The sequence below is a fragment of the Myxine glutinosa genome, chromosome 12 (genome assembly GCF_964187855.1).
Source record: "Myxine glutinosa chromosome 12, kmMyxGlut1.1, whole genome shotgun sequence".
Classification (NCBI taxonomy): domain Eukaryota; kingdom Metazoa; phylum Chordata; class Myxini; order Myxiniformes; family Myxinidae; genus Myxine; species Myxine glutinosa.
The window spans coordinates 4163759-4188734 of record NC_136272.1 but is presented as its reverse complement, the minus strand read 5'-3'; the positions used below and the strand labels follow the sequence as shown (position 1 = coordinate 4188734).

Genomic DNA, 24976 nt, shown 5'->3' with positions numbered 1-24976 from the left:
ACCCTAACTATAACCCTAACCCTAACCCTAACCATAACCCTAACCCTAACCCTAACCCTAACATAACCCTAACCCTAACCCTAACTATAACCCTAACCCTAACCCTAACCATAACCCTAACCCTAACCCTAACCCTAACATAACCCTAACCCTAACCCTAACTATAACCCTAACCCTGACCCTAACCCTAACCATAACCCTAACCATAACCCTAACCCTAACCCTAACCATAACCCTAACCCTAACCCTAACCCTAACCATAACCATAACCCTAACTATAACCCTAACCCTAACCCTAACCCTAACCCTAACCATAACCCTAACTATAACCCTAACCCTAACCCTAACCATAACCCTAACCCTAACCATAACCCTAACCCTAACCCTAACTATAACCCTAACCCTAACCCTAACCATAACCCTAACCCTAACTCTAACCCTAACTATAACCCTAACACAAGACCATTCTAGAGACTAACACCTTATTTGAGCAGATTCATCAAACCGTTTTATTTCTGTATAAAAAGGTGTAATAAGCTGATAGATGATGAACCCCAAATATACGTATTATGAACTCGCGTCTGGGTCATGTACATGGTTGTTCCTCGTTATCCTACAAAGACCTCTTAAGACAGTCCTAAGTTCCACACAAGTATCTGCACAAATGACATATTGTGTGTGTGTCGTTATGTGGTTCATATAAACACGACACTTCATATTTAAGTATAAATCAAATGTACCCATTTTGTACATTAGTGAGTCGGTTTTCATGTTAAAAACAGCATCATAATACTTATTCCATACCGGCCAATTCGGCTCTGACTCCACATGGAACATGCTATACATTCTGAAATATAAATAATAGGATAAGTGTCCTCATGGCCTACTTCCGGGTCCGCGTACCGAATGTCTGCAGGATTTCTGGAAGGTACAGACTCACCGCACATATCGTCTGAAAGGTGCCAGGTGAAACGAGCGCGCCATCCAATCCGAAGAGGAAAATGGAAAAGTACGATAATGACCCCCCCAAGATGATGAGGTTATTCATGAAAGGACTTGACATCTTGATGAGCCTGCGGTAAAGATGGCGGCACGTCAATTGAATCATTCATCAGTTCTTCCTTTATCAAATCAGCTCACAGTTGATAACACGTGACAAGGTTTAGCAAGATCCCTCATATATTTTGACTGCGGTGTTTCAATCACACAAGTGCAGCAACAACAAAATTCCAGGACAGCAAAAGGGGTAAAACGTTGATTGATGACGTAAAATAACCGAACAAACAAATAATAAATAACTTGGTTAATGCAGGAGTTGAAATATAAAGCGTTAAAAATGTACAAAATTGCACAGAAACCATCAGGAAATCTACCTTTGACTAATTATAACAGGTTAAACAAGTATAAAAGTCCATCAAAATGACGGGTTGGAACAGTTTATTCGACAGTGCAGCCTCGTGAGCGGCCCAAGGTCTGAAGCCTCGGCCTAGTGTCAGGTGTGCTTATATCTTTATTTATTCGTCATCTTATGGATGTAAATGAACACTCGTTTTACTCTCCGCGCGTTGCACATCACTTACAGCGAATTTCACCTCCCTGTACCTTGCATTTATTGTTATTTAAATAAAACTTGTCTATGCACCGGCCTTGAGGTTTTGTACACCGCTCCTTTCCTATGCCATCTCCAGACATTGCAAAACGTCATTGCCGGGCACCGAAGGGGGCACTGAAGGGGGCTCGGCAGTGACGCTCGCTAAAAGGGAGTACTCAGTTTTCACTCTGGTTGTTTGTTTGTTTGTTTTCTTGCTTTCTTTCTTCCTTTCTTTCTTTCTTTCTTTCTTGTTTGTCCGGGCGATATCTCAGCCATCCTTTGAGCGACGAAGCTGAAATTTCGACACAATAGTGTGCAAGTCCTTTGTCAAAAACGGTATTTTTTGTTTTTTGATTAATCAATTAATTGAGGAGTTATTTAATTATTAGCGATTAATTAAGTGCTGGCTTAGCGGTTAGGGTGCTGGCTTGGGATCCTAGGATCCTGGGTTCGAATCCCCGTCGATCGCTGAATTAACGCCAGGGGGGTTGACAGCCTGTCATTCCTTCCAAGGTCGGCAAATTGAGTACCAGCTTCCTGGGATAAATGATCCCGGTGTGTGTGTCCCGGTTTAGAATAGGTACATCGTATCCCTGCACATCGTAAGAGGCGACTAAGGGTTGTCGTCAGGAAGGGCATCCGGCCATAAAACATTGCCTCAAACAGGGAACCATGATTGTCATGGGGCCCGCAAGGCTAACCCCCGCGCTAGCAGGGAAAATGGCCTTAAAACGATCATTCATATTCATTCATTTCATTCATTCATTCAATTAAGTACTTATTTAATTAATTAAATTTCCTTTCTCTTCTGACCATTAACTCAGGCACCTTTTGAGTTAGGAAGCTGCCATTTGGACATGCCAATGACCAGGTGATTTGGCTGCAAAGGCTATTTTTGATTTATTAATTAATCAATTAATCGATTAATAATTTAATTATTCGATTAATTACTAAAAAAAAATTTTTTAAAGTTACACATTCTGGTGATATGGTGGTGGTTTATGTGTTCTCTGACCCAATTGATTAATAATTTAATTTTTTAATGATTATTATTTATTTATTTTCATTATTAATCATTTATTTATTTTCTCTCTCATCTGGGCAATATCTCAGGCACCTTTTGAGCTAGGAAGCTAATATTTGGACATGACAGTGACCAAGTGATGTGTCTATGAAGGATATTTTTGATTTATTGATTAATCATTTAATCGTTCAATTATTTATTGATTAATCAATTAATTATTTAATTTTTTATTAATGACTTCTTTAATTAAATTTCCAAAAGATACATCTTCGGATGAAGCACTAGTGGTTTAGTTATGCTATTAGCAAATTGATTACGAAAATATTTTGTGATACCGGTAATCTTTTATTGATTTTAATTATACAATTAATCAATCAATTATTGTACACCTCTCCCTCCCAATGCAGTCTCTATGAGCTGCACTGCGGTATTGCCGGGTGCCGGGGGCACCCCGGCAATGCCGCGCTGTCGGATATTTAATTATTTGGCATGGGGCGGTGTACTTTGAATGTATCTGTACTTGTTTTTATTTTTTTTGGTATACAAGATCGAGGCTCGTGTAAGAGCTAACATTAATCATAAAAAAACAAGCGTTACGCCTCGGTCCCCCGTCGGTGAAGTGATGTGAGTTGACAAAGTGGAAGATGCAAGGCGTCCATCTTGGATTTTGACGTGGCGACCCAATTTTCAATAGCGTTCTCCCTTATGCGTAGATACACCCACACACCAGATTAGAAGTTAGTAGTTCGTTTATTTTTCAAGCTATTTCGCTCAAAAAGTTCAGACATACATATGGTGGCGGCCATCTTGGATTTTGATGTGGTGACCCAATTTTCAAAAGCGTTCTTCCTTATGCCTAGATACACCCACACAGCAGATTAGAAGTTGGTACTTCGCTTATTTTTCAAGATATTCCGCTCACAAGTTTCAGACATATATGGTGGCGGCCATCTTGGATTTTGACGTGGGTTGCACCCACACACCAAATTAGGGCTCGGTCCTTCGCTTACGCACGCATGCACGGATGGACGCACGCCCTCATGCACGGACGCACGCATGGACGGACGCACACACAGACGGAGGGGAAAACCATAGTCCCCCTTTCGCTCCGCGGTGCGACGGGGGACAACAAACGGACACATAAGACATATGATAAAGGGAGCAAGAGACAAGATGGGGAGAGAGGGGGAAGCACACAAGTACAACAACGATAGAGATTTTGAGGCAAACACAGAGTTGAGGCATTCAGCTTTGTCACGTGCGGAGTCAGCTGTGTAGCCATTTGAGGTAAGGGAGGGGATGGAGGGGGAACAAACACCAGAAACGGATTTGACCAGATGCCACCAGGATTTGGAGGAGGAACAGCCGACGAGTCCTCCAGCTTAACGTCCATCCAAGGAACAGTCGACGGGTCCTACAGCTTAACGTCCATCCGAGGAACAGCCGACGGGTCCTCCAGCTTAACGTCCATCCGAGGAACAGCCGACGAGTCCTCCAGCTTAATGTCCATCCGAGGAACAGCCGACGGGTCCTCCAGCTTAACGTCCATCCGAGGAACAGCCGACGGGTCCTCCAGCTTAACGTTCATCCGAGGAACAGCCGACGGGTCCTCCAGCTTAACGTCCATCCGAGGAACAGCCGACGTGTCCTCCAGCTTAACGTCCATCCGAGGAACAGCCGACGGGTCCTCCAGCTTAACGTCCATCCGAGGAACAGCCGACGGGTCCTCCAGCTTAACGTCCATCCGAGGAACAGCCGACGGGTCCTCCAGCTTAACGTTAATCCGAGGAACAGCCGACGTGTCCTCCAGCTTAATGTCCATCCGAGGAACAGCCGACGGGGTCCTTCAGCTTAACGTCCATCCGAGGAACAGCCGACGGGTCCTCCAGCTTAATGTCCATCCGAGGAACAGCCGACGTGTCCTCCAGCTTAATGTCCATCCGAGGAACAGCCAACATGTCCTCCAGCTTAACGTCCATCCGTGTCCTCCAGCTTAATGTCCATCCGAGGAACAGCTGACGTGTCCTCCAGCTTAACGTCCATCTGAGGAAAAGCTGACGTGTCCTCCAGCTTAACGTCCATCCGAGGAACAGCCGACGGGTCCTCCAGCTTAACGTTCATCCGAGGAACAGCCGACGAGTCCTCCAGCTTAATGTCCATCCGAGGAACAGCCGACGTGTCCTCCAGCTTAATGTCCATCCGAGGAACAGCCGACGTGTCCTCCACTTAACGTCTATCTGAGGGATGACCGACGGGTCTTCCAGCTTAACGTCCATCCGATGGATTGCACACCTTGACATTGATTTTAGCACCCTGCCTATGAAACACCAGGATGACGGTTTATAGCTGGGTTGGGATGCAAACCCAAGTTGGACAATTTAGAGGTGAGTGTGCGTAACTCTCGGCAATTCCTACAGGTCGCACAAGATCTTCCAGCAACCCTCTTATGGTTAAACTGCCAAAATCAAGACTCTCTGCTCACCTTCACTCCTTCATTCCTCTTTTCTCCCGCCTCTGGAACAAACTCCCTCACTCTCTTCAATCCCACTCCTCCCTCCAGGTCTTTAAAACAGCTGTTCACCACCATCTCTTGTCTTCCCCCATCCAAAACCTTGATCTTTTCTATCCCCGCTAATTTACCCCATGTCCACTTTTTCTTGAAATCCAGACTTCGTTCTTTCCTGGAAGTCCTTTCAGTGTCCATGTGTTTTATACCCCCCGCCCCCTCCCTTCCCTTGCCTCCCCCCCCCAAGCCTTCTCCCTCCCACAGATCTCCCGGTGTCCCTGTTCTCTGCTCTTGTACTCGTGTGCTTCCCTCTCTCCCCATCTTGTGTCCCGCTCCCTTTATTGTATGTTTTTTGGGGTGATTGATGTTGGCTCTTACACGAGCCTCTATCTTGTAAACAAACAAACAAACAAAAAAATCCCGTCAGCCCCTGCACCTGTGATTAAGTCATGTGACATCGACATACCTCACGTGATTTGCAGGGATATCTCTGAAAAAATAACCTCCTTGTACTACAAAGGAATTATGTTAAAGTAGGAATACTGAATTCCCAATATCCCATGCAGGCTCAGCAAAGTCGTGACGAACAGCACCAGCATTTGAGGGAATTGGATGGATTCAGCACACAAATGGGAATATCGGAATAGAGACGGATTATTTATATCCTGGGTATCAAGGGAGAAGCGACGACGCCTCATTACTGGAGAGATCTCTGAACAAATATAAACAAGAACAACAAGGGAGGAAGAGCATTTTACAAGCCTGATCCTTGGGTCTTATCGAAATTGAGAAAACACCTTTATTTTAAAAAGGTCAAAGGTCAAACCCTTAATAAATGCTGACATGTGTGCATCTTGTCCTGAAGGCATGATGGTCTTACTCACAAACTCCCCTTCCCTGGTGAATAATACCATTTCAACCACAATGGTAAAACTTGGGAAACACGCGCACGCACACCATGTACCTTGCACGCACACCATGTACCTTGCACGCACACCATGTACCTTAGGCCTGAACACACGGTCTGGAGATATGGCTATGAAATAAATCGTCTTACAAGCCAAAATATGCCTCCTCGTCCTGCTTTTGTCACTATAAATATAAAATGTAACTTCAGAATGCAAAGCTTTTGGCCTTGGCCTGTGTACTATGACTTTGGGCCTGATGCAGGAAGAGGCCTTCGGGCCCACCGTGGTCACGCATTTCCGCCACTATTCATGTACCACTCCATCCTCGATGCTTTCGGGTACCTATCCAAGTCCAGGTTAAACCTTCCACCGTTTCAACCACCACCAGTGCTCCAGGGAGACCGTTCCACAGAATAACTAGCACCATCAGAGCGGAAAACCCCTACCTTAATGACATCCCAACTCTCCTCTTCTTCATCCTCAAGCACCTGGTCAAATCACTGTCCATTCTGCTGAGAAACTTTTCCTCACTTATTCCCTTCATTATCTTAATAATCTCAACCAAAGCCAATCATAATTAGCAAGTACACGATTCATATTTCGGAGGGACGGTTATAGATCGGGGAGTATATATTTGCAGCAGGTGGAAGAGGTGTAAACAAAACTCGTCTTTAGACTTTGGACATCTTTGGACTTTGGACATCTTTGGACTTTGGACATCTTTGGACAGTCCAACTGTGACATTGGGACTTGGCAAGTGACACCAAGAGAAACCCTGTGGATAAAAACACCCAACCGAGTCTACATTATCTACAATAATAAAAGGCAGTGAATGAGCGTATAAGAGTGTGTATGTGTGTGTGTGTGTGTGTGTGTGTGTGTGTGTGTGTGTGTGTGTGTGTGTGAGAGAGAGAGAGAGAGAGAAAGTGTGTGTGTGTGTGTGTGTGTGTGTGTGTGTGTGTGTGTGTGTGTGTGTGTGTGTGTGTGTGTGAGACAGAAAGTGTGTGTGTGTGTGTGTGTGTGTGTGTGTGTGTGTGTGAGAGAGAGAAAGTGTGTGTGTGTGTGTGTGTGTGTGTGTGTGTGTGTGTGTGTGTGTGTGTGAGAGAAAGTGTGTGTGTGTGTGTGTGTGTGTGTGTGTGTGTGTGTGTGTGTGTGTGTGTGTGTGTGTGTGTGTGTGTGTGAGACAGAAAGTGTGTGTGTGTGTGTGTGTGTGTGTGTGTCTCTGAGTGTGAGTAACTGTGTGTGTGTGTGTGTGTGAGAGAAAGTGTGTGTGTGTGTGTGTGTGTGTGTGTGTGTGTGTGTGTGTGTGTGTGTGTGTGTGTGTGTGTGTGTGTGTGTGTGTGAGTGTGTGTGTGGACTCCTCCATAACTCCAAAGCCATGAAACGTAGCAGCCGCAAACTTTGTATACATACTTCTCGACCTCAAAGGGATTGCATGAATGAATACTGGGTGTTTGAGTGTTTTGAAGATCATTTATTTACGCCAACAGACCGACCTTTGGTCATCCTGCATTCGGGTCACTCAATTTGGAGTCTTATTTCCGTCATTTCGTCCGCTCAACTCAAGTATGCCTTGCCTCAGAACAGGTCGGTTTCTGCACCATAAAGCTTCATACCTACCGATGGTAATATTGCTCATCTTCATACCTACGGATGGTAATCTTGCTCATCTTCATACCTACGGATGGTAATATCACAGATCTTCATACCTACGGATGGTAATCTTGCTCATCTTCATACCTACGGATGGTAATATCGCAGATCTTCATACCTACCGATGGTAATATTGCTGATCTTCATACCTACCGATGGTAATATCGCAGATCTTCATACCTACGGATGGTAATATTGCTGATCTTCATACCTACAGATGGTAATATTGCTGATCTTTATACCTACGGATGGTAATCTTGCTCATCTTCATACCTACGGATGGTAATATCGCAGATCTTCATACCTACCGATGGTAATATTGCTGATCTTCATACCTACCGATGGTAATATCGCAGATCTTCATACCTACGGATGGTAATATTGCTGATCTTCATACCTACAGATGGTAATATTGCTGATCTTCATACCTACGGATGGTAATATTGCAGATCTTCATACCTACCGATGGTAATATCGCAGATCTTCATACCTACGGATGGTAATATCGCAGATATTCATACCTACTGATGGTAATATTGCTGATCTTCATACCTACCGATGGTAATATTGCTCATCTTCATACCTACCGATGGTAATATTGCTGATCTTCATACCTACCGATGGTAATATTGCTGATCTTCATACCTACCGATGGTAATATCGCAGATCTTCATACCTACGGATGGTAATATTGCAGATCTTCATACCTACCGATGGTAATATTGCTGATCTTCATACCTACAGATGGTAATATTGCTGATCTTTATACCTACGGATGGTAATATTGCAGATCTTCATACCTACGAATGGTAATATCGCTGATATTCATACCTACGAATGGTAATATCGCAGATATTCATACCTACGAATGGTAATATCGCAGATCTTTATACCTACGAATGGTAATATCACAGATATTCATACCTACGAATGGTAATATCGCAGATCTTCATACCTACAAATGGTAATATCGCAGATATTCATACCTACGAATGGTAATATCGCAGATATTCATACCTACGAATGGTAATATCGCAGATCTTCATACCTACGAATGGTAATATCGCAGATATTCATACCTACGAATGGTAATATCGCAGATATTCATACCTACGAATGGTAATATCGCAGATCTTCATACTTACCAATGGTAATATCGCAGATATTCATACCTACGAATGGTAATATCGCAGATATTCATACCTACGAATGGTAATATCGCAGATATTCATACTTACCAATGGTAATATCACAGATCTTCATACCTACGATTGGTAATATCGCAGATATTCATACCTACGAATGGTAATATCGCAGATATTCATGCCTACGAATGGTAAAATCGCAGATATTCATGCGTACGAATGGTAATATCGCAGATCTTCATACTTACCAATGGTAATATCACAGATATTCATACCTACGAATGGTAATATCGCAGATCTTCATACCTACGAATGGTAATATCGCTGATCTTCATAGCTACGAATCGCTGTATTCCTGTATACGTCACAATGTTTATAAATGGCAGTGTTTGTGACTATATTTAATTTACTCAAAGCTTGAGAATCTCTTCACCTGAACGGAATTTCAATTTTATTACTGTGGAATTGAGCCCATCAGCAGTTCCCACTCTTAAAAAGTGTTCATTTGTCTAATTCGGACATTGTGGGCCGCTCCAGGCATCTCAACCGTATTGTTGGAGTGCTTGCTTGAGTGCTTATGCTGCTTGGCGAGCACTCTACAAGCAGTTTGGTCATGGAACATCCCACGAGATGGAACACCCCTGCTCCCTTCTCAGATTTTGTCTTTCTTATTTATTTCCTTCCTTTAAAAAGTAAAAGGTGCATATATTGACAAACGAAGGCAACCTCAAGACCCTTGTGTCTACCCTCAGGAGAGCCAGGAAGCACGATCACTCCACTCTCAAGACTGAACTCTCAAAAATGTATCCTTCCTCCAAATCCTGGGGGCATCTGGTCAAATCTGTTTCTGGTGTTTGTTCCACCTCCATCCCTTCCCTTACCTCAAATGGCTACAAAGTTGACACTGCATGTGACAAAGCCGAATGCCTCAACTCTGTGTTTCCCTCAAAATGTTGTGTCCCAAACCCAATGCAACTTACCCAGTCGAACCCAGCTGCTCCTCGACTCTGTGTCCTTCTCTCCTGACAAGGTGGAGAAGTTTCTGTCAACCCTCGACTCTGATTCTGCAACTGGACCAGACGGCATCAGCCCACGGGTCCGAAAATCCTGCTCTTCCGCTCTTTCACACCCTCTCTCTGTTCTCTTCACCCTCTCTTTTACTCAAGGTCATCTGCTATCTGCTTGGAAATCAGCCAACATCACCACTTTACATAACAAAAGGTGCAAAAACAGATCCTTGCAACTACAGACCAATCAGCGTGCTCCCAATTATCAGCAAAGTCATGGAATCCATTCATTGCTTCGGATATCAAATCCTTCCTTTTCTCCAATGGCTTGATCTCTGGTCATTAATTTGGTTTCAGACCAGGTCAATCTACTCTGGACATGCTGCTTCTGCTGTCTCAACAATGGATGGAGGTTCTCAATGCCAAACAGGAAATGACAGCAGTCTCCCTTGACATATCACATGCCTTCGATACGGTCTGGCACCCCGCTCTGCTCACCAAACTCTCCTCCTATGGTATCCATGGAAATCTCCGCGCTTGGCTTGCGGACTTCCTCTCTGGTCGTAGTCAACTTGTGGCCCTGAATGGATTTCTCTCATCTCCCCTTCCTGTTCTGGCTGGAGTTCCCCAAGGCAGTGTTCTGGGCCCTGTGCTTTTTCTGATCTTCATCAATGATCTCTCTGACTCTCTGGAATATCCTCTCTATCTCTTTGCTGATGACTCCACTCTCTGTCGCTCCATCCCTCATCCCTCAGATCGGCAGTCTGCAGCCTCCTCACTCTCTGCAGACCTGGACAAAATCACAGACTGGTCAAACAAGTCGCACATGTCTTTCAATCCTGACAAATCTCACACTCTTACTCTGTCTCTCCGAAAAGACCGACTGGATAACCCTCCCATCCACTTTCTCAACAATCCTCTCCAAGAATTTCTGTCACTTACGCTTTTGGGTCTCACTATCAGTCATGATCTTTCCTGGGAAAACCACAATTCCAAGCTGGCCTCCAAAGCCAGTCGCCAACTGGGCATCCTCCGTCATGCGAATTCCTTCCTTGGCACACCTGAGCTCCTCACCACATACAAGGCTTTCATCCACAGCTCAATGGAATACTGCTCTCCCCTCTGGGCTGGTGCTCCGACCTCACACCTCATGATCTGCCAGTAACCCTCTTCTGGTTAAATTGCCAAAATTAAGACTCTCTGCTCACCTTCACTCTTTCATTCCTCTTTTCTCCCGCCTCTGGAACAAACTCCCTCACTCTCTTCAATCCGACTCCTCCCTCCAGGTCTTTAACACAGGTGTTCACCACCATCTCTTTCTTCCCTTGCCCCATCCAAAACCTTGATCTTTTCTTCCCCCGTTAATTCACCCCAGAACCAATTTTTTGAAATACCGACTTATTTCCTGGAAGTTCTAGCAGTGTCCATGTGTTTTATACCTCTCCACCCTCCCCCCCCCCCCATAACCTTGCCTCCCCCCTCCCCCCAAGTCCTTTCCCTCCCACAGATCTCCCCATGTCCCTGTTCTCTGCTGTTGTACTTGTGTGCTTCCCTCTCTCTCCCCATCTTGTCTCCCGCTCCCTTTATTGTATGTTTCATTTGTCCGTTTTTATTTTTGTAATTAATGTTGGGTCTTACACGAGCCTCAATGTTGTATACAAAAAAAAACAAAAAACCTCCCACCCCCTCCTCCGGATAACTTCCATCACGACCTCATGTTGGAGTTCCAGCTCGTTGGTTCGAGCTGTGAATTTCAAACTCAACGAGAAACTTTTTATTCAAACTTGGAAAACATGACAGAGAAACGATCTGATTCTGATAATTCATCTTCTTCAAACACGAAGAGCATTACAGAGAAACTCTGCCATGATAATTCCTTTTCTTCTGGAGAAACAGTGTGAACAAAGCATTAGCCCTTCTTCTTCTCTTTCTTCTTCTTCAAAGGATGATGGAGAAACTCAGCTACTCAGATTTGATGGAGAAACTCAGCATGATTGCCAAAACATCAACATAAAAAACAACAAATTTTATCATCACCCTGTGCTCGCGAAGCGAAAAGTGGTGTTAAGTGATCGGCTGCTTGTGTACGTGTGGCGTACGTACGTACGTGTCTGCATTTTAAAAATTCATTTTCTCGGCAACCGTTGGTCCGATTGACACAACATTTTCACCACAGGAGCACCTGTACAATTTTTTATTTATTCATTAGTATGACGTCATACATCACGTTGTGCGGACGCCATCTTGGAAAAACGTTGCACCTCTAAATCCCAAAAACCGCTCATTGGAAAAAATTAAAACAAGGCTCATTGTCAAATACTCCCCATGGGGAATAGGGGTTGTTAACGATGACTTGATTGGTACCTTCATTATTTCGTCAAAAATTGACAGGGACAACGCTTAGTCTGATCAGTTTAAAATTTATTGAGCATGATCTACACAACAATTATATTATAAAATGTAAATTTATGACACCATCGCTCATGTGGTCTAGCAGCCATATTGGATCAAATAAAAAACCCTTCAAAAACAGAAGAGTTCACTCATACCAAGTAGACTGCGCAGCATAAATACTCTATGAATATCATCTAGTTTTCTGCGTTTTTGGCAACATACACTGCCCAGATCTTCTTCAAACTCACAAGAAACTATTTCATCAAACATTACGGACAAACAATCTGCTTTTGATAATGCTTCTTTAAACTTGCTTGCTTGCGTTGGGGTCCACGGTGTCATGCGTCGTGCGATGCCTCGAGCGGTGCCACGCATGATAAAAAATATTTTACTTCCCCCTTTTGTGTGATCTGCTTTCATTATATTAATACAATAATTATATTAATATACCGATAAAAATATACATGTAAAAAAACCAACGCTGAGTTCTTAAGCCACTTGGCTTCCATGGTGATATGGTGGCTCGCTACTCCATGGGGACATCCCAGGAATTAGTAGGCAAAATAAATTAGAGGATTAAAGCAGCAGGACAAGCACGATGTCCGAGAGGTATGCAAACTCGCTCCAAGGCCTAAGCCATCCAGACTTGGTTTGAATCCTGACCAAGCTATAAACTGTCATCCCGGTGATAAACAGGGAGCGTGATTCATCAATGTTTGTGCTGTCCCTCAGATGGACGTCAAACTGAGTGTCACATCTGCCGGATTTTAAAACCCTCCTCTATCCCCTCCTCACTCTTTCCTCCCCCTTACTCATCCTCTCTATCTCTCCATCTCTCTCCATCTCTCTCTTCATCCATCTATCCATCCATCTATATCTCCATCCATCTATCTCTCCATCCATCCATCTTTCTCTCCATCCATCCATCTATCTCTCCATCCATCTCTCTCTCTCCCCTCCTCATACCAACCCACCCTCCCGAGTGCACAGTATATCGACATTTGGTGAGGCTTCACTTTCCACACTTTCTCTTTCTCTTTCTCTTTCTCTTTCTCTCTCTCTCTTTCTCTTTCTCTTTCTCTTTCTCTCTTTCTCTTTCTCTTTCTCTTTCTCTTTCTCTTTCTCTCTCTCTCTCTTTCTCTTTCTCTTTCTCTCTCTCTTTCTTTCTCTTTCTCTTTCTCTTTCTCTCTCTCTCTCTTTCTCTTTCTCTTTCTCTCTCTCTTTCTCTCTCTCTTTCTCTTTCTCTCTCTCTCTTCTCTTTCTCTTTCTCTTTCTCTCTCTCTTTCTCTTTCTCTTTGTCTCTTTCTCTTTCTCTTTCTCTCTCTCTTTCTCTCTCTCTTTCTCTTTCTCTCTCTCTTTCTCTTTCTCTCTCTCTCTCTCTTTCTCTTTCTCTCTCTCTCTCTCTCTTTCTCTTTCTCTTTCTCTCTCTCTTTCTCTTTCTCTTTGTCTCTTTCTCTTTCTCTTTCTCTTTCTCTCTCCACTCTTTCTCTCTCCATACTCTCTCTCTCTTTCTCTTTCTCTTTCTCTCTCTCTTTCTCTCTCTCTTTCTCTTTCTCTCTCTCTTTCTCTTTCTCTTTCTCTCTCTCTCTCTCTTTCTCTCTCTCTCTTTCTCTCTCTCTCACACAAACCTTTCCCCTCCCCGCTCTCTCACCCTCCACTTCTCGCCATTTGAAATAAAGCCTCTTGCCTCCTTGCCTCCTTGCCCCCACCTCACCGGTTCTCCTGCCATTCTCAGTTTGTCTCTGGGTCCCCGACCACTCCGATGGTTCTCCTGCACCCCTGGCTCACTGGTCCCCTTCCTGGTCCCCCTGTGCACTCTCCCACCCACTCTGTCGGGTCTGTTGCCCTCCCCCACCTCACCAGCTCACTTGCCCCCCAATCCAGGCAGTTCTCCTGCCGCTTCTCATTTATTTCCCCTGCTCCCCCTCTCTCCAGCGGTTCTCCTGCCCACTGCGCTCCCTTCTCAGCTTTTCCCCCCGAGCAACACAAGTTACCCTTGCTGGTGAATAATAAAATTAATATACCTCAAGAACTCTGGTCCTCACATTATGTATACCATTTTTATTCTTTGTTTTGTGAATAATACCCTCACTGGACTTCGTTCACGAACTTACCTCTCTCAAGGCTGGCTGAATGGCTAATGCGATTGTATTCAGGTTTCAGGTTAAACCTTGGAAATGTGTAAACATTAGTGTGCAGTGAGTTCCTGAAATTATTGATTGATTGATTGATGATTGATTGACTGATGTCGAGTCTCCCTGGGCAATGATGGCATTGCTTTTCTATGGCTGGTACACACGGGTAAGTGTGTGGTATAGACAGTGGGGGTCGCCACTCCTCTCCGTCATGCATCAACGCAAAATTACCCTCTCTAGAACATGCTGAAATTAAGTTCAACATCCAAAGAAAAAAAAAACTTCTCCAACCACAGGTTCAGATATAGAGACTAGTTCATATGATATACACTCAAAGGTTAGGATTTTGTTCCCTTAATATATTCCTAATTTATCCCTTTGTACTCTGTATCTCCTCCCAAGGGCTGGCAGCAGGAGAGCTTCAAGGTATACATCTTTCACCAATCAGCTGTTCTGGCTGGAGAGATTCAAGGTATACATCTTTCACCAATCAGCTGTCCTGGCTAGAGAGATTCAAGGTATACAACTTTCACCAATCAGCTGTCCTGCTGGAGAGCCTCAAGGTATACATCTTTCACCAATCAGCTGTTCTGGCTGGAGAGCTTCGAGGTATACATCTTTCACCAATCACCTGTCCAGAATTGAGAGATTTGAGGTATGTGTGCACCTTACATTGGGACGACGTTAAGCCAAAGGACCCACCTGAGTGAGCGCACCGGAAGGGTCGTTGGACGTCAAAGATCCCACGGAGTGTTTCAATGAAGTGCAGGTGAGTTACTCTCGGCACCCTTAAATTAAAGTTTCCTGCCGAGACTGATGCTGGTAAGGCAAAGGTAAACCACCCAAATAACCCTCGCCAAGAAACCGATGCTTTACCAAGACTGTGGCACATCAATAATAATCTCCGAGGATTTTTCTTTCCTTTCATCACTTCTTACCACTCCTGCCTCCTCCAAACTCTTTTTTTCTTTTAAATTCAGCCATCTCACATCAAGTACACAATGCACAATGGTGAAGGGGACCGAGACCAAGACCAAAGTGTGTAAAATTGAACGATTTCACACATTTATCCATCTGCACAGGGAATACTTGTTAATTTATGAACTTTCACACCTGGGTCCAAACTCCAAATCACTGGATTGGAACAACAGAACCGGGACCTAGTTGGATAAAATATATCTCATGGCTGCAGAAGGATCTTCAGAAAGAGATAGCCAGAGAGCAGACGGAGGGACCAAAAGCAATATGGTACTCGCAGGGACACGCTTCAACTGGTTTTGATCCCACAAAGAGAGTTTTATCCTTACATTACAATAAACAAACACTCCTATGAAGAACAACATTGCGAAACAAAAATCTTAGCGGTTAGGGTGCGGCTTGGGATCCTAGGATCCTGGGTTTGAATCCCGGTCGATCGCTGAATTAACGCCAGGGGGGTTGACTCAGCCTGTCATCCTCCCGAGGTCGGCAAATTGAGGACCAGTTCACTGGTAATTCCGTGCGTGTCGCAAGAGGCGACTAACAGGGTTGGCGGCAGGAAGGGCATCCGGCCGTAAAACATTGCTTCAAAAAGGGGACCAAGGTGCCCGAAAAAGGCCAACACCTGCTCTGCAGGGGAAAATGGCCTCCAAAGGTGGTTCTTCGATGACTCTGAGATGAAAGAAAAGGACGGAAGACGTCGAGGTGCCATTCGGTGTTTGCATTGAGCGAACGAGCCCAAGATTGACGATGCAACGTCTTTCGCGTTCATCGGTCATGCGGGAGATCATCGCAATCATGGAATAGGCCCGATGCGTTAATGCAAGTGCGCCCATCCTTCGCGACCATTTCATTCATGTACTCTACTCGGCTGGTGAAGCAAAGAGCTCTTTTGAGGTTATTCGCCAGGGAGAGTTAAACGAGTAGCGGATTTCGTTTTCCGCACTTTCCTCTCGAATGCCCCCAGAAGCGAGCGCCTCGCCTGGCTAATCGGCATTCTTCCTACGCAAGATTGATGCTCCTTCGGTGGAGAGTCTCCTAAGCTTGTTCAACATTTTTTTACAAACATCGCTGGGGATTTACAACCAGCCGGTGCCTCAGACTGCAATCAAAACTCGTGCCAAAGACTTCAAATCACTTCCTATAGTCACTGTTTCGGAATAATGTCATCCAGATAAGCAAGCCCTCGATGCAAATTTCTGACTCCCTTCACTTTACATGCCTTTTTGAGATAACATTGGGGTTTTTTTTCAAAGAATGTGACACTTAAGTGTGCAATTTCACCAAGATGATGACTTCAGGTGAAAACAATTTGAACCTACATTTAGTAAAGATTATAGTACGTTTGATTTGTCCTTTTTCCCTTTCAGTCGATGGAATTGACACAATGTCGACTGAGGCCTAACTGTTGTGGGAAGTTGCAATTAGCTGACGTTTTGAGTGTTAACTCTTTGTCAGAGTTAACATTTGGGACATTAACCCTAATTTGGTCAGTCTTTTCTACCTGTCCACCAATGCAGAACGACACGAACCTTCACTAACAAGACTCGTTCTTCATTCTACAATACTTGCATTTCAGCCTTCACTCCTTTCCCTTTAAATGACCATTGAAAATGCTGAACTTATGTTGAAAATGCTGAACTTTTGTCCAATTTGTTTTTGTCCTTAAAGCACATAACTGGAAAGGAAGCCAAAAAGGAATAAAATATTTAAATGCCATTGATAGGATGACAGAAATGTTTAAGCCTGCACTAGATCAAGGTGGTGGTAGATCTTTAGCTCTGAACAGCAAGAGATTTTTTTTAATGAAAGGGAATTGGATCCCAACAGAGAAAGAGATTAACCACAACCTGAAGGAATATTTAGATAAAAATCATATTCACAGATTAGGTATTGGTTCTTAAATGATTTTGAAAAAACATCACAACTAATCACAAACAACCTGAAAACATAATGCCTCCGTCGACTTCGTCCACAGAGGCATAAAAACCCATCATAGCATCGATAAGTAGTGCAAACAGGAAGAGAACCTGGCTTGTGAAGGATGATACATACCTGGCTTAAACATCAAAATACATACTCCAGAATGCAACATTCTGGTTCAAAATCACCCCGCCAACACCTTGTATTCACATCCAATAGCTCAAGCAAAGGGAAATAAACAAATTAACTCACAGATGAGAACGCCATGAAGTTATTCTGTCGATATAATTAAACCTCCCCTACAAGGTAGGGGAAGACATGTTGCTGTTGTGGAGTTTGTTTCTACAATTGACTCCCCCAATTTTTAAAGTACCACAGAATTTCTTACACCCATAGGACTACAAAACCACCATTTATAAAATAGTGTTTTACCTTCCTGCACCCCCAATTTCCGAGCTTTCTCGGAGCAACTGGAACTTTCCGAATGAAATTTTGCATCAATAATGTGAATATAAATAATTTGTGATTGACATATTTTTTCTTGATTTGACCTAATTTTAAGGTCATGACCCAATTATAGACATTTTAACATTTTACACCATAACTCGACAAAGGTTTATCTGATCAGAACAAAATTACCCTTTCTAGATAACCCACAGAAAATCACATTTAAGTTTAATTTATAATTAAATTACCCTTTCTAGATAGCCCACAGAAAATCACATTTAAGTTTAATTTACACTAATTTACCCTTTCTAGATAGCCCACAGAAAATCACATTTAAGTTTAATTTACACTAATTTACCCTTTCTAGATAACCCTCAGAAAATCACATTTAAGTTTAATTTATACAAAATTACCCTTTCTAGATAGCCCACAGAAAATCACATTTAAGTTTAATTTATACAAAATTACCCTTTCTAGATAGCCCACAGAAAATCACATTTAAGTTTAATTTACACTAAATTACCCTTTCTAGATAGCCCACAGAAAATCACATTTAAGTTTAATTTATACTAAATTACCCTTTCTAGATAGCCCACAGAAAATCACATTTAAGTATAATTTATACTAAATTACCCTTTCTAGATAGCCCACAGAAAATCACATTTAATTTTAATTTATACTAAATTACCCTTTCTAGATAGCCCACAGAAAATCACATTTAAGTTTAATTTATACTAAATTACCCTTTCTAGATAGCCCACAGCAAATCACATTTAAGTTTAATTTATACTAAATTACCCTTTCTAGATAGCCCACAGAAAATCACATTTAAGTTTAATTTACACTAATTTACCTTCTAGATAACCCTCAGAAAATCACATTTAAGTTTAATTTATACAAAATTACCCTTTCTAGATAGCCCACAGAAAATCACATTTAAGTTTAATTTATACAAAATTACCCTTTCTAGATAGCCCACAGAAAATTACATTTAAGTTTAATTTATACTAAATTACCCTTTCTAGATAGCCCACAGAAAATCACATTTAAGTTTAATTTATACTAAATTACCCTTTCTAGATAGCCCACAGAAAATCACATTTAAGTTAAATTTATACTAAATTACCCTTTCTAGATAGCCCACAGATAATCACATTTAAGTTTAATTTATACTAAATTATCCTTTCTAGATAGCCCACAGAAAACCACATTTAAGTTTAATTTACACTAAATTACCCTTTCTAGATAGCCCACAGATAATCACATTTAAGTTTAATTTATACTAAATTACCCTTTCTAGATAGCCCACAGATAATCACATTTAAGTTTAATTTATACTAAATTACCCTTTCTAGATAGCCCACAGAAAATCACATTTAAGTTTAATTTACACTAAATTGCCCTTTCTAGATAGCCCACAGAAAATTACATTTAAGTTTAATTTATACTAAATTACCCTTTCTAGATAACCCACAGAAAATCACATTTAAGTTTAATTTATACTAAATTACCCTTTCTAGATAACCCACAGAAAATCACATTTAAGTTTAATTTATACTAAATTACCCTTTCTAGATAACCGACAGAAAATCACATTTAAGTTTAATTTATACTAAATTACCCTTTCTAGATAGCCCACAGAAAATCACATTTAAGTTTAATTTACACTAAATTACCCTTTCTAGATAGCCCACAGAAAATCACATTTAAGTTTAATTTATACTAAATTACCCTTTCTAGATAGCCCACAGAAAATCACAGTTAAGTTTAATTTACACTAAATTACCCTTTCTAGATAGCCCACAGGAAATCACATTTAAGTTTAATTTATACTAAATTACCCTTTCTAGATAGCCCACAGAAAATCACATTTAAGTTTAATTTACACTAAATTACCCTTTCTAGATAACCCACAGAAAATCACATTTAAGTTTAATTTATACTAAATTATCCTTTCTAGATAGCCCACAGAAAATCACATTTAAGTTTAATTTACACTAAATTACCCTTTCTAGATAGCCCACAGAAAATCACATTTAAGTTAATTTATACTAAATTACCCTTTCTAGATAACCGACAGAAAATCACATTTAAGTTTAATTTATACTAAATTACCCTTTCTAGATAGCCCACAGAAAATCACATTTAAGTTTAATTTACACTAAATTACCCTTTCTAGATAGCCCACAGAAAATCACATTTAAGTTTAATTTATACTAAATTACCCTTTCTAGATAGCCCACAGAAAATCACATTTAAGTTTAATTTATACTAAATTACCCTTTCTAGATAGCCCACAGGAAATCACATTTAATTTTAATTTACACTAAATTACCCTTTCTAGATAACCCACAGAAAATCACATTTAAGTTTAATTTATACTAAATTACCCTTTCTAGATAGCCCACAGGAAATCACATTTAATTTTAATTTACACTAAATTACCCTTTCTAGATAACCCACAGAAAATCACATTTAAGTTTAATTTATACTAAATTACCCTTTCTAGATAGCCCACAGAAAATCACATTTAAGTTTAATTTATACTAAATTACCCTTTCTAGATAGCCCACAGGAAATCACATTTAATTTTAATTTACACTAAATTACCCTTTCTAGATAGCCCACAGAAAATCACATTTAAGTTTAATTTATACTAAATTACCCTTTCTAGATAGCCCACAGAAAATCACATTTAAGTTTAATTTATACTAAATTACCCTTTCTAGATAGCCCACAGGAAATCACATTTAAGTTTAATTTATACTAAATTACCCTTTCTAGATAACCCACAGAAAATCACATTTAAGTTTAATTTACACTAATTTACCCTTTCTAGATAACCCTCAGAAAATCACATTTAAGTTTAATTTATACAAAATTACCCTTTCTAGATAGCCCACAGAAAATCACATTTAAGTTTAATTTATACAAAATTACCCTTTCTAGATAGCCCACAGAAAATCACATTTAAGTTTAATTTACACTAAATTACCCTTTCTAGATAGCCCACAGAAAATCACATTTAAGTTTAATTTATACTAAATTACCCTTTCTAGATAGCCCACAGAAAATCACATTTAAGTATAATTTATACTAAATTACCCTTTCTAGATAGCTCACAGAAAATCACATTTAATTTTAATTTATACTAAATTACCCTTTCTAGATAGCCCACAGAAAATCACATTTAAGTTTAATTTATACTAAATTACCCTTTCTAGATATCCCACAGCAAATCACATTTAAGTTTAATTTATACTAAATTACCCTTTCTAGATAGCCCACAGAAAATCACATTTAAGTTTAATTTACACTAAATTACCCTTTCTAGATAGCCCACAGGAAATCACATTTAAGTTTAATTTATACTAAATTACCCTTTCTAGATAGCCCACAGGAAATCACATTTAAGTTTAATTTATACTAAATTACCCTTTCTAGATAGCCCACAGAAAATCACATTTAAGTTTAATTTATACTAAATTACCCTTTCTAGATAGCCCACAGAAAATCACATTTAAGTTTAATTTATACTAAATTACCCTTTCTAGATAGCCCACAGAAAATCACATTTAAGTTTAATTTATACTAAATTATCCTTTCTAGAGAGCCCACAGAAAACCACATTTAAGTTTAATTTACACTAAATTACCCTTTCTAGATAGCCCACAGAAAACCACATTTAAGTTTAATTTACACTAAATTACCCTTTCTAGATAGCCCACAGAAAATCACATTTAAGTTTAATTTATACTAAATTACCCTTTCTAGATAGCCCACAGAAAATCACATTTAAGTTTAATTTACACTAAATTGCCCTTTCTAGATAGCCCACAGAAAATTACATTTAAGTTTAATTTATACTAAATTACCCTTTCTAGATAACCCACAGAAAATCACATTTAAGTTTAATTTATACTAAATTACCCTTTCTAGATAACCCACAGAAAATCACATTTAAGTTTAATTTATACTAAATTACCCTTTCTAGATAACCGACAGAAAATCACATTTAAGTTTAATTTATACTAAATTACCCTTTCTAGATAGCCCACAGAAAATCACATTTAAGTTTAATTTACACTAAATTACCCTTTCTAGATAGCCCACAGAAAATCACATTTAAGTTTAATTTATACTAAATTACCCTTTCTAGATAGCCCACAGAAAATCACAGTTAAGTTTAATTTACACTAAATTACCCTTTCTAGATAGCCCACAGGAAATCACATTTAAGTTTAATTTATACTAAATTACCCTTTCTAGATAGCCCACAGAAAATCACATTTAAGTTTAATTTACACTAAATTACCCTTTCTAGATAACCCACAGAAAATCACATTTAAGTTTAATTTATACTAAATTATCCTTTCTAGATAGCCCACAGAAAATCACATTTAAGTTTAATTTACACTAAATTACCCTTTCTAGATAGCCCACAGAAAATCACATTTAAGTTAATTTATACTAAATTACCCTTTCTAGATAACCGACAGAAAATCACATTTAAGTTTAATTTATACTAAATTACCCTTTCTAGATAACCGACAGAAAATCACATTTAAGTTTAATTTATACTAAATTACCCTTTCTAGATAGCCCACAGAAAATCACATTTAAGTTTAATTTACACTAAATTACCCTTTCTAGATAGCCCACAGAAAATCACATTTAAGTTTAATTTATACTAAATTACCCTTTCTAGATAGCCCACAGAAAATCACATTTAAGTTTAATTTATACTAAATTACCCTTTCTAGATAGCCCACAGGAAATCACATTTAATTTTAATTTACACTAAATTACCCTTTCTAGATAACCCACAGAAAATCACATTTAAGTTTAATTTATACTAAATTACCCTTTCTAGATAACCGACAGAAAATCACATTTAAGTTTAATTTATACTAAATTACCCTTTCTAGATAGCCCACAGAAAATCACATTTAAGTTTAATTTATACTAAATTACCCTTTCTAGATAGCCCACAGGAAATCACATTTAATTTTAATTTACACTAAATTACCCTTTCTAGATAGCCCACAGGAAATCACATTTAAGTTTAATTTATACTAAATTACCCTTTCTAGATAGCCCACAGGAAATCACATTTAAGTTTAATTTATACTAAATTACCCTTTCTAGATAGCCCACAGAAAATCACATTTAAGTTTAATTTATACTAAATTACCCTTTCTAGATAGCCCACAGAAAATCACATTTAAGTTTAATTTATACTAAATTACCCTTTCTAGATAGCCCACAGGAAATCACATTTAAGTTTAATTTACACTAAATTGCCCTTTCTAGATAACCCACAGGAAATCACATTTAAGTTTAATTTATACTAAATTACCCTTTCTAGATAACCCACAGAAAATCACATTTAAGTTTAATTTATACTAAATTACCCTTTCTAGATAGCCCACAGAAAATCACATTTAAGTTTAATTTATACTAAATTACCCTTTCTAGATAACCCACAGAAAATCACATTTAAGTTTAATTTATACTAAATTACCCTTTCTAGATAGCCCACAGAAAATCACATTTAAGTTTAATTTATACTAAATTACCCTTTCTAGATAGCCCACAGGAAATCACATTTAAGTTTAATTTATACTAAATTACCCTTTCTAGATAGCCCACAGAAAATCACATTTAAGTTTAATTTACACTAAATTACCCTTTCTAGATAACCCACAGAAAATCACATTTAAGTTTAATTTATACTAAATTATCCTTTCTAGATAGCCCACAGAAAATCACATTTAAGTTTAATTTACACTAAATTACCCTTTCTAGATAGCCCACAGAAAATCACATTTAAGTTTAATTTATACTAAATTACCCTTTCTAGATAGCCCACAGGAAATCACATTTAATTTTAATTTACACTAAATTACCCTTTCTAGATAACCCACAGAAAATCACATTTAAGTTTAATTTATACTAAATTACCCTTTCTAGATAACCGACAGAAAATCACATTTAAGTTTAATTTATACTAAATTACCCTTTCTAGATAGCCCACAGAAAATCACATTTAAGTTTAATTTACACTAAATTACCCTTTCTAGATAGCCCACAGAAAATCACATTTAAGTTTAATTTATACTAAATTACCCTTTCTAGATAGCCCACAGAAAATCACATTTAAGTTTAATTTATACTAAATTACCCTTTCTAGATAACCCACAGAAAATAACATTTAAGTTTAATTTACACTAATTTACCCTTTCTAGATAGCCCACAGAAAATCACATTTAAGTTTAATTTATACTAAATTACCCTTTCTAGATAGCCCACAGAAAATCACATTTAAGTTTAATTTATACTAAATTACCCTTTCTAGATAGCCCACAGAAAATCACATTTAAGTTTAATTTATACTAAATTACCCTTTCTAGATAGCCCACAGAAAATCACATTTAAGTTTAATTTACACTAAATTACCCTTTCTAGATAGCCCACAGAAAATTACATTTAAGTTTAATTTATACTAAATTACCCTTTCTAGATAGCCCACAGAAAATCACATTTAAGTTTAATTTACACTAAATTACCCTTTCTAGATAGCCCACAGAAAATCACATTTAAGTTTAATTTATACTAAATTACCCTTTCTAGATAGCCCACAGAAAATCACATTTAAGTTTAATTTATACTAAATTACCCTTTCTAGATAACCCACAGAAAATCACATTTAAGTTTAATTTATACTAAATTACCCTTTCTAGATAGCCCACAGAAAATCACATTTAAGTTTAATTTATACTAAATTACCCTTTCTAGATAGCCCACAGAAAATCACATTTAAGTTTAATTTATACTAAATTACCCTTTCTAGATAACCCACAGAAAATCACATTTAAGTTTAATTTATACTAAATTACCCTTTCTAGATAGCCCACAGAAAATCACATTTAAGTTTAATTTATACTAAATTACCCTTTCTAGATAGCCCACAGAAAATCACATTTTAGTTTAATTTATACTAAATTACCCTTTCTAGATAGCCCACAGAAAATCACATTTAAGTTTAATTTATACTAAATTACCCTTTCTAGATAGCCCACAGAAAATCACATTTAAGTTTAATTTATACTAAATTACCCTTTCTAGATAGCCCACAGAAAATCACATTTAAGTATAATTTACACTAAATTAACCTTTCTAGATAGCCCACAGAAAATCACATTTAAGTTTAATTTACACTAAATTACCCTTTCTAGATAGCCCACAGAAAATCACATTTAAGT

At 39.2% G+C, this 24976-nt stretch overlaps 1 protein-coding gene across 1 annotated transcript in view; it reads right to left on the bottom strand.

Annotated features, from left to right (window-relative positions):
• The window catches only part of LOC137437288 (gamma-aminobutyric acid type B receptor subunit 2-like), a 915845-nt gene that overhangs the window by 281715 nt on the left and 609154 nt on the right, over positions 1 to 24976 (bottom strand). Inside the window, exon 11 of the mRNA XM_078766430.1 lies at positions 941 to 1073. Within this exon, the coding sequence (XP_078622556.1) occupies positions 941 to 1073 (133 nt within the window). The remainder of the gene's footprint in view (positions 1 to 940; positions 1074 to 24976) is intronic.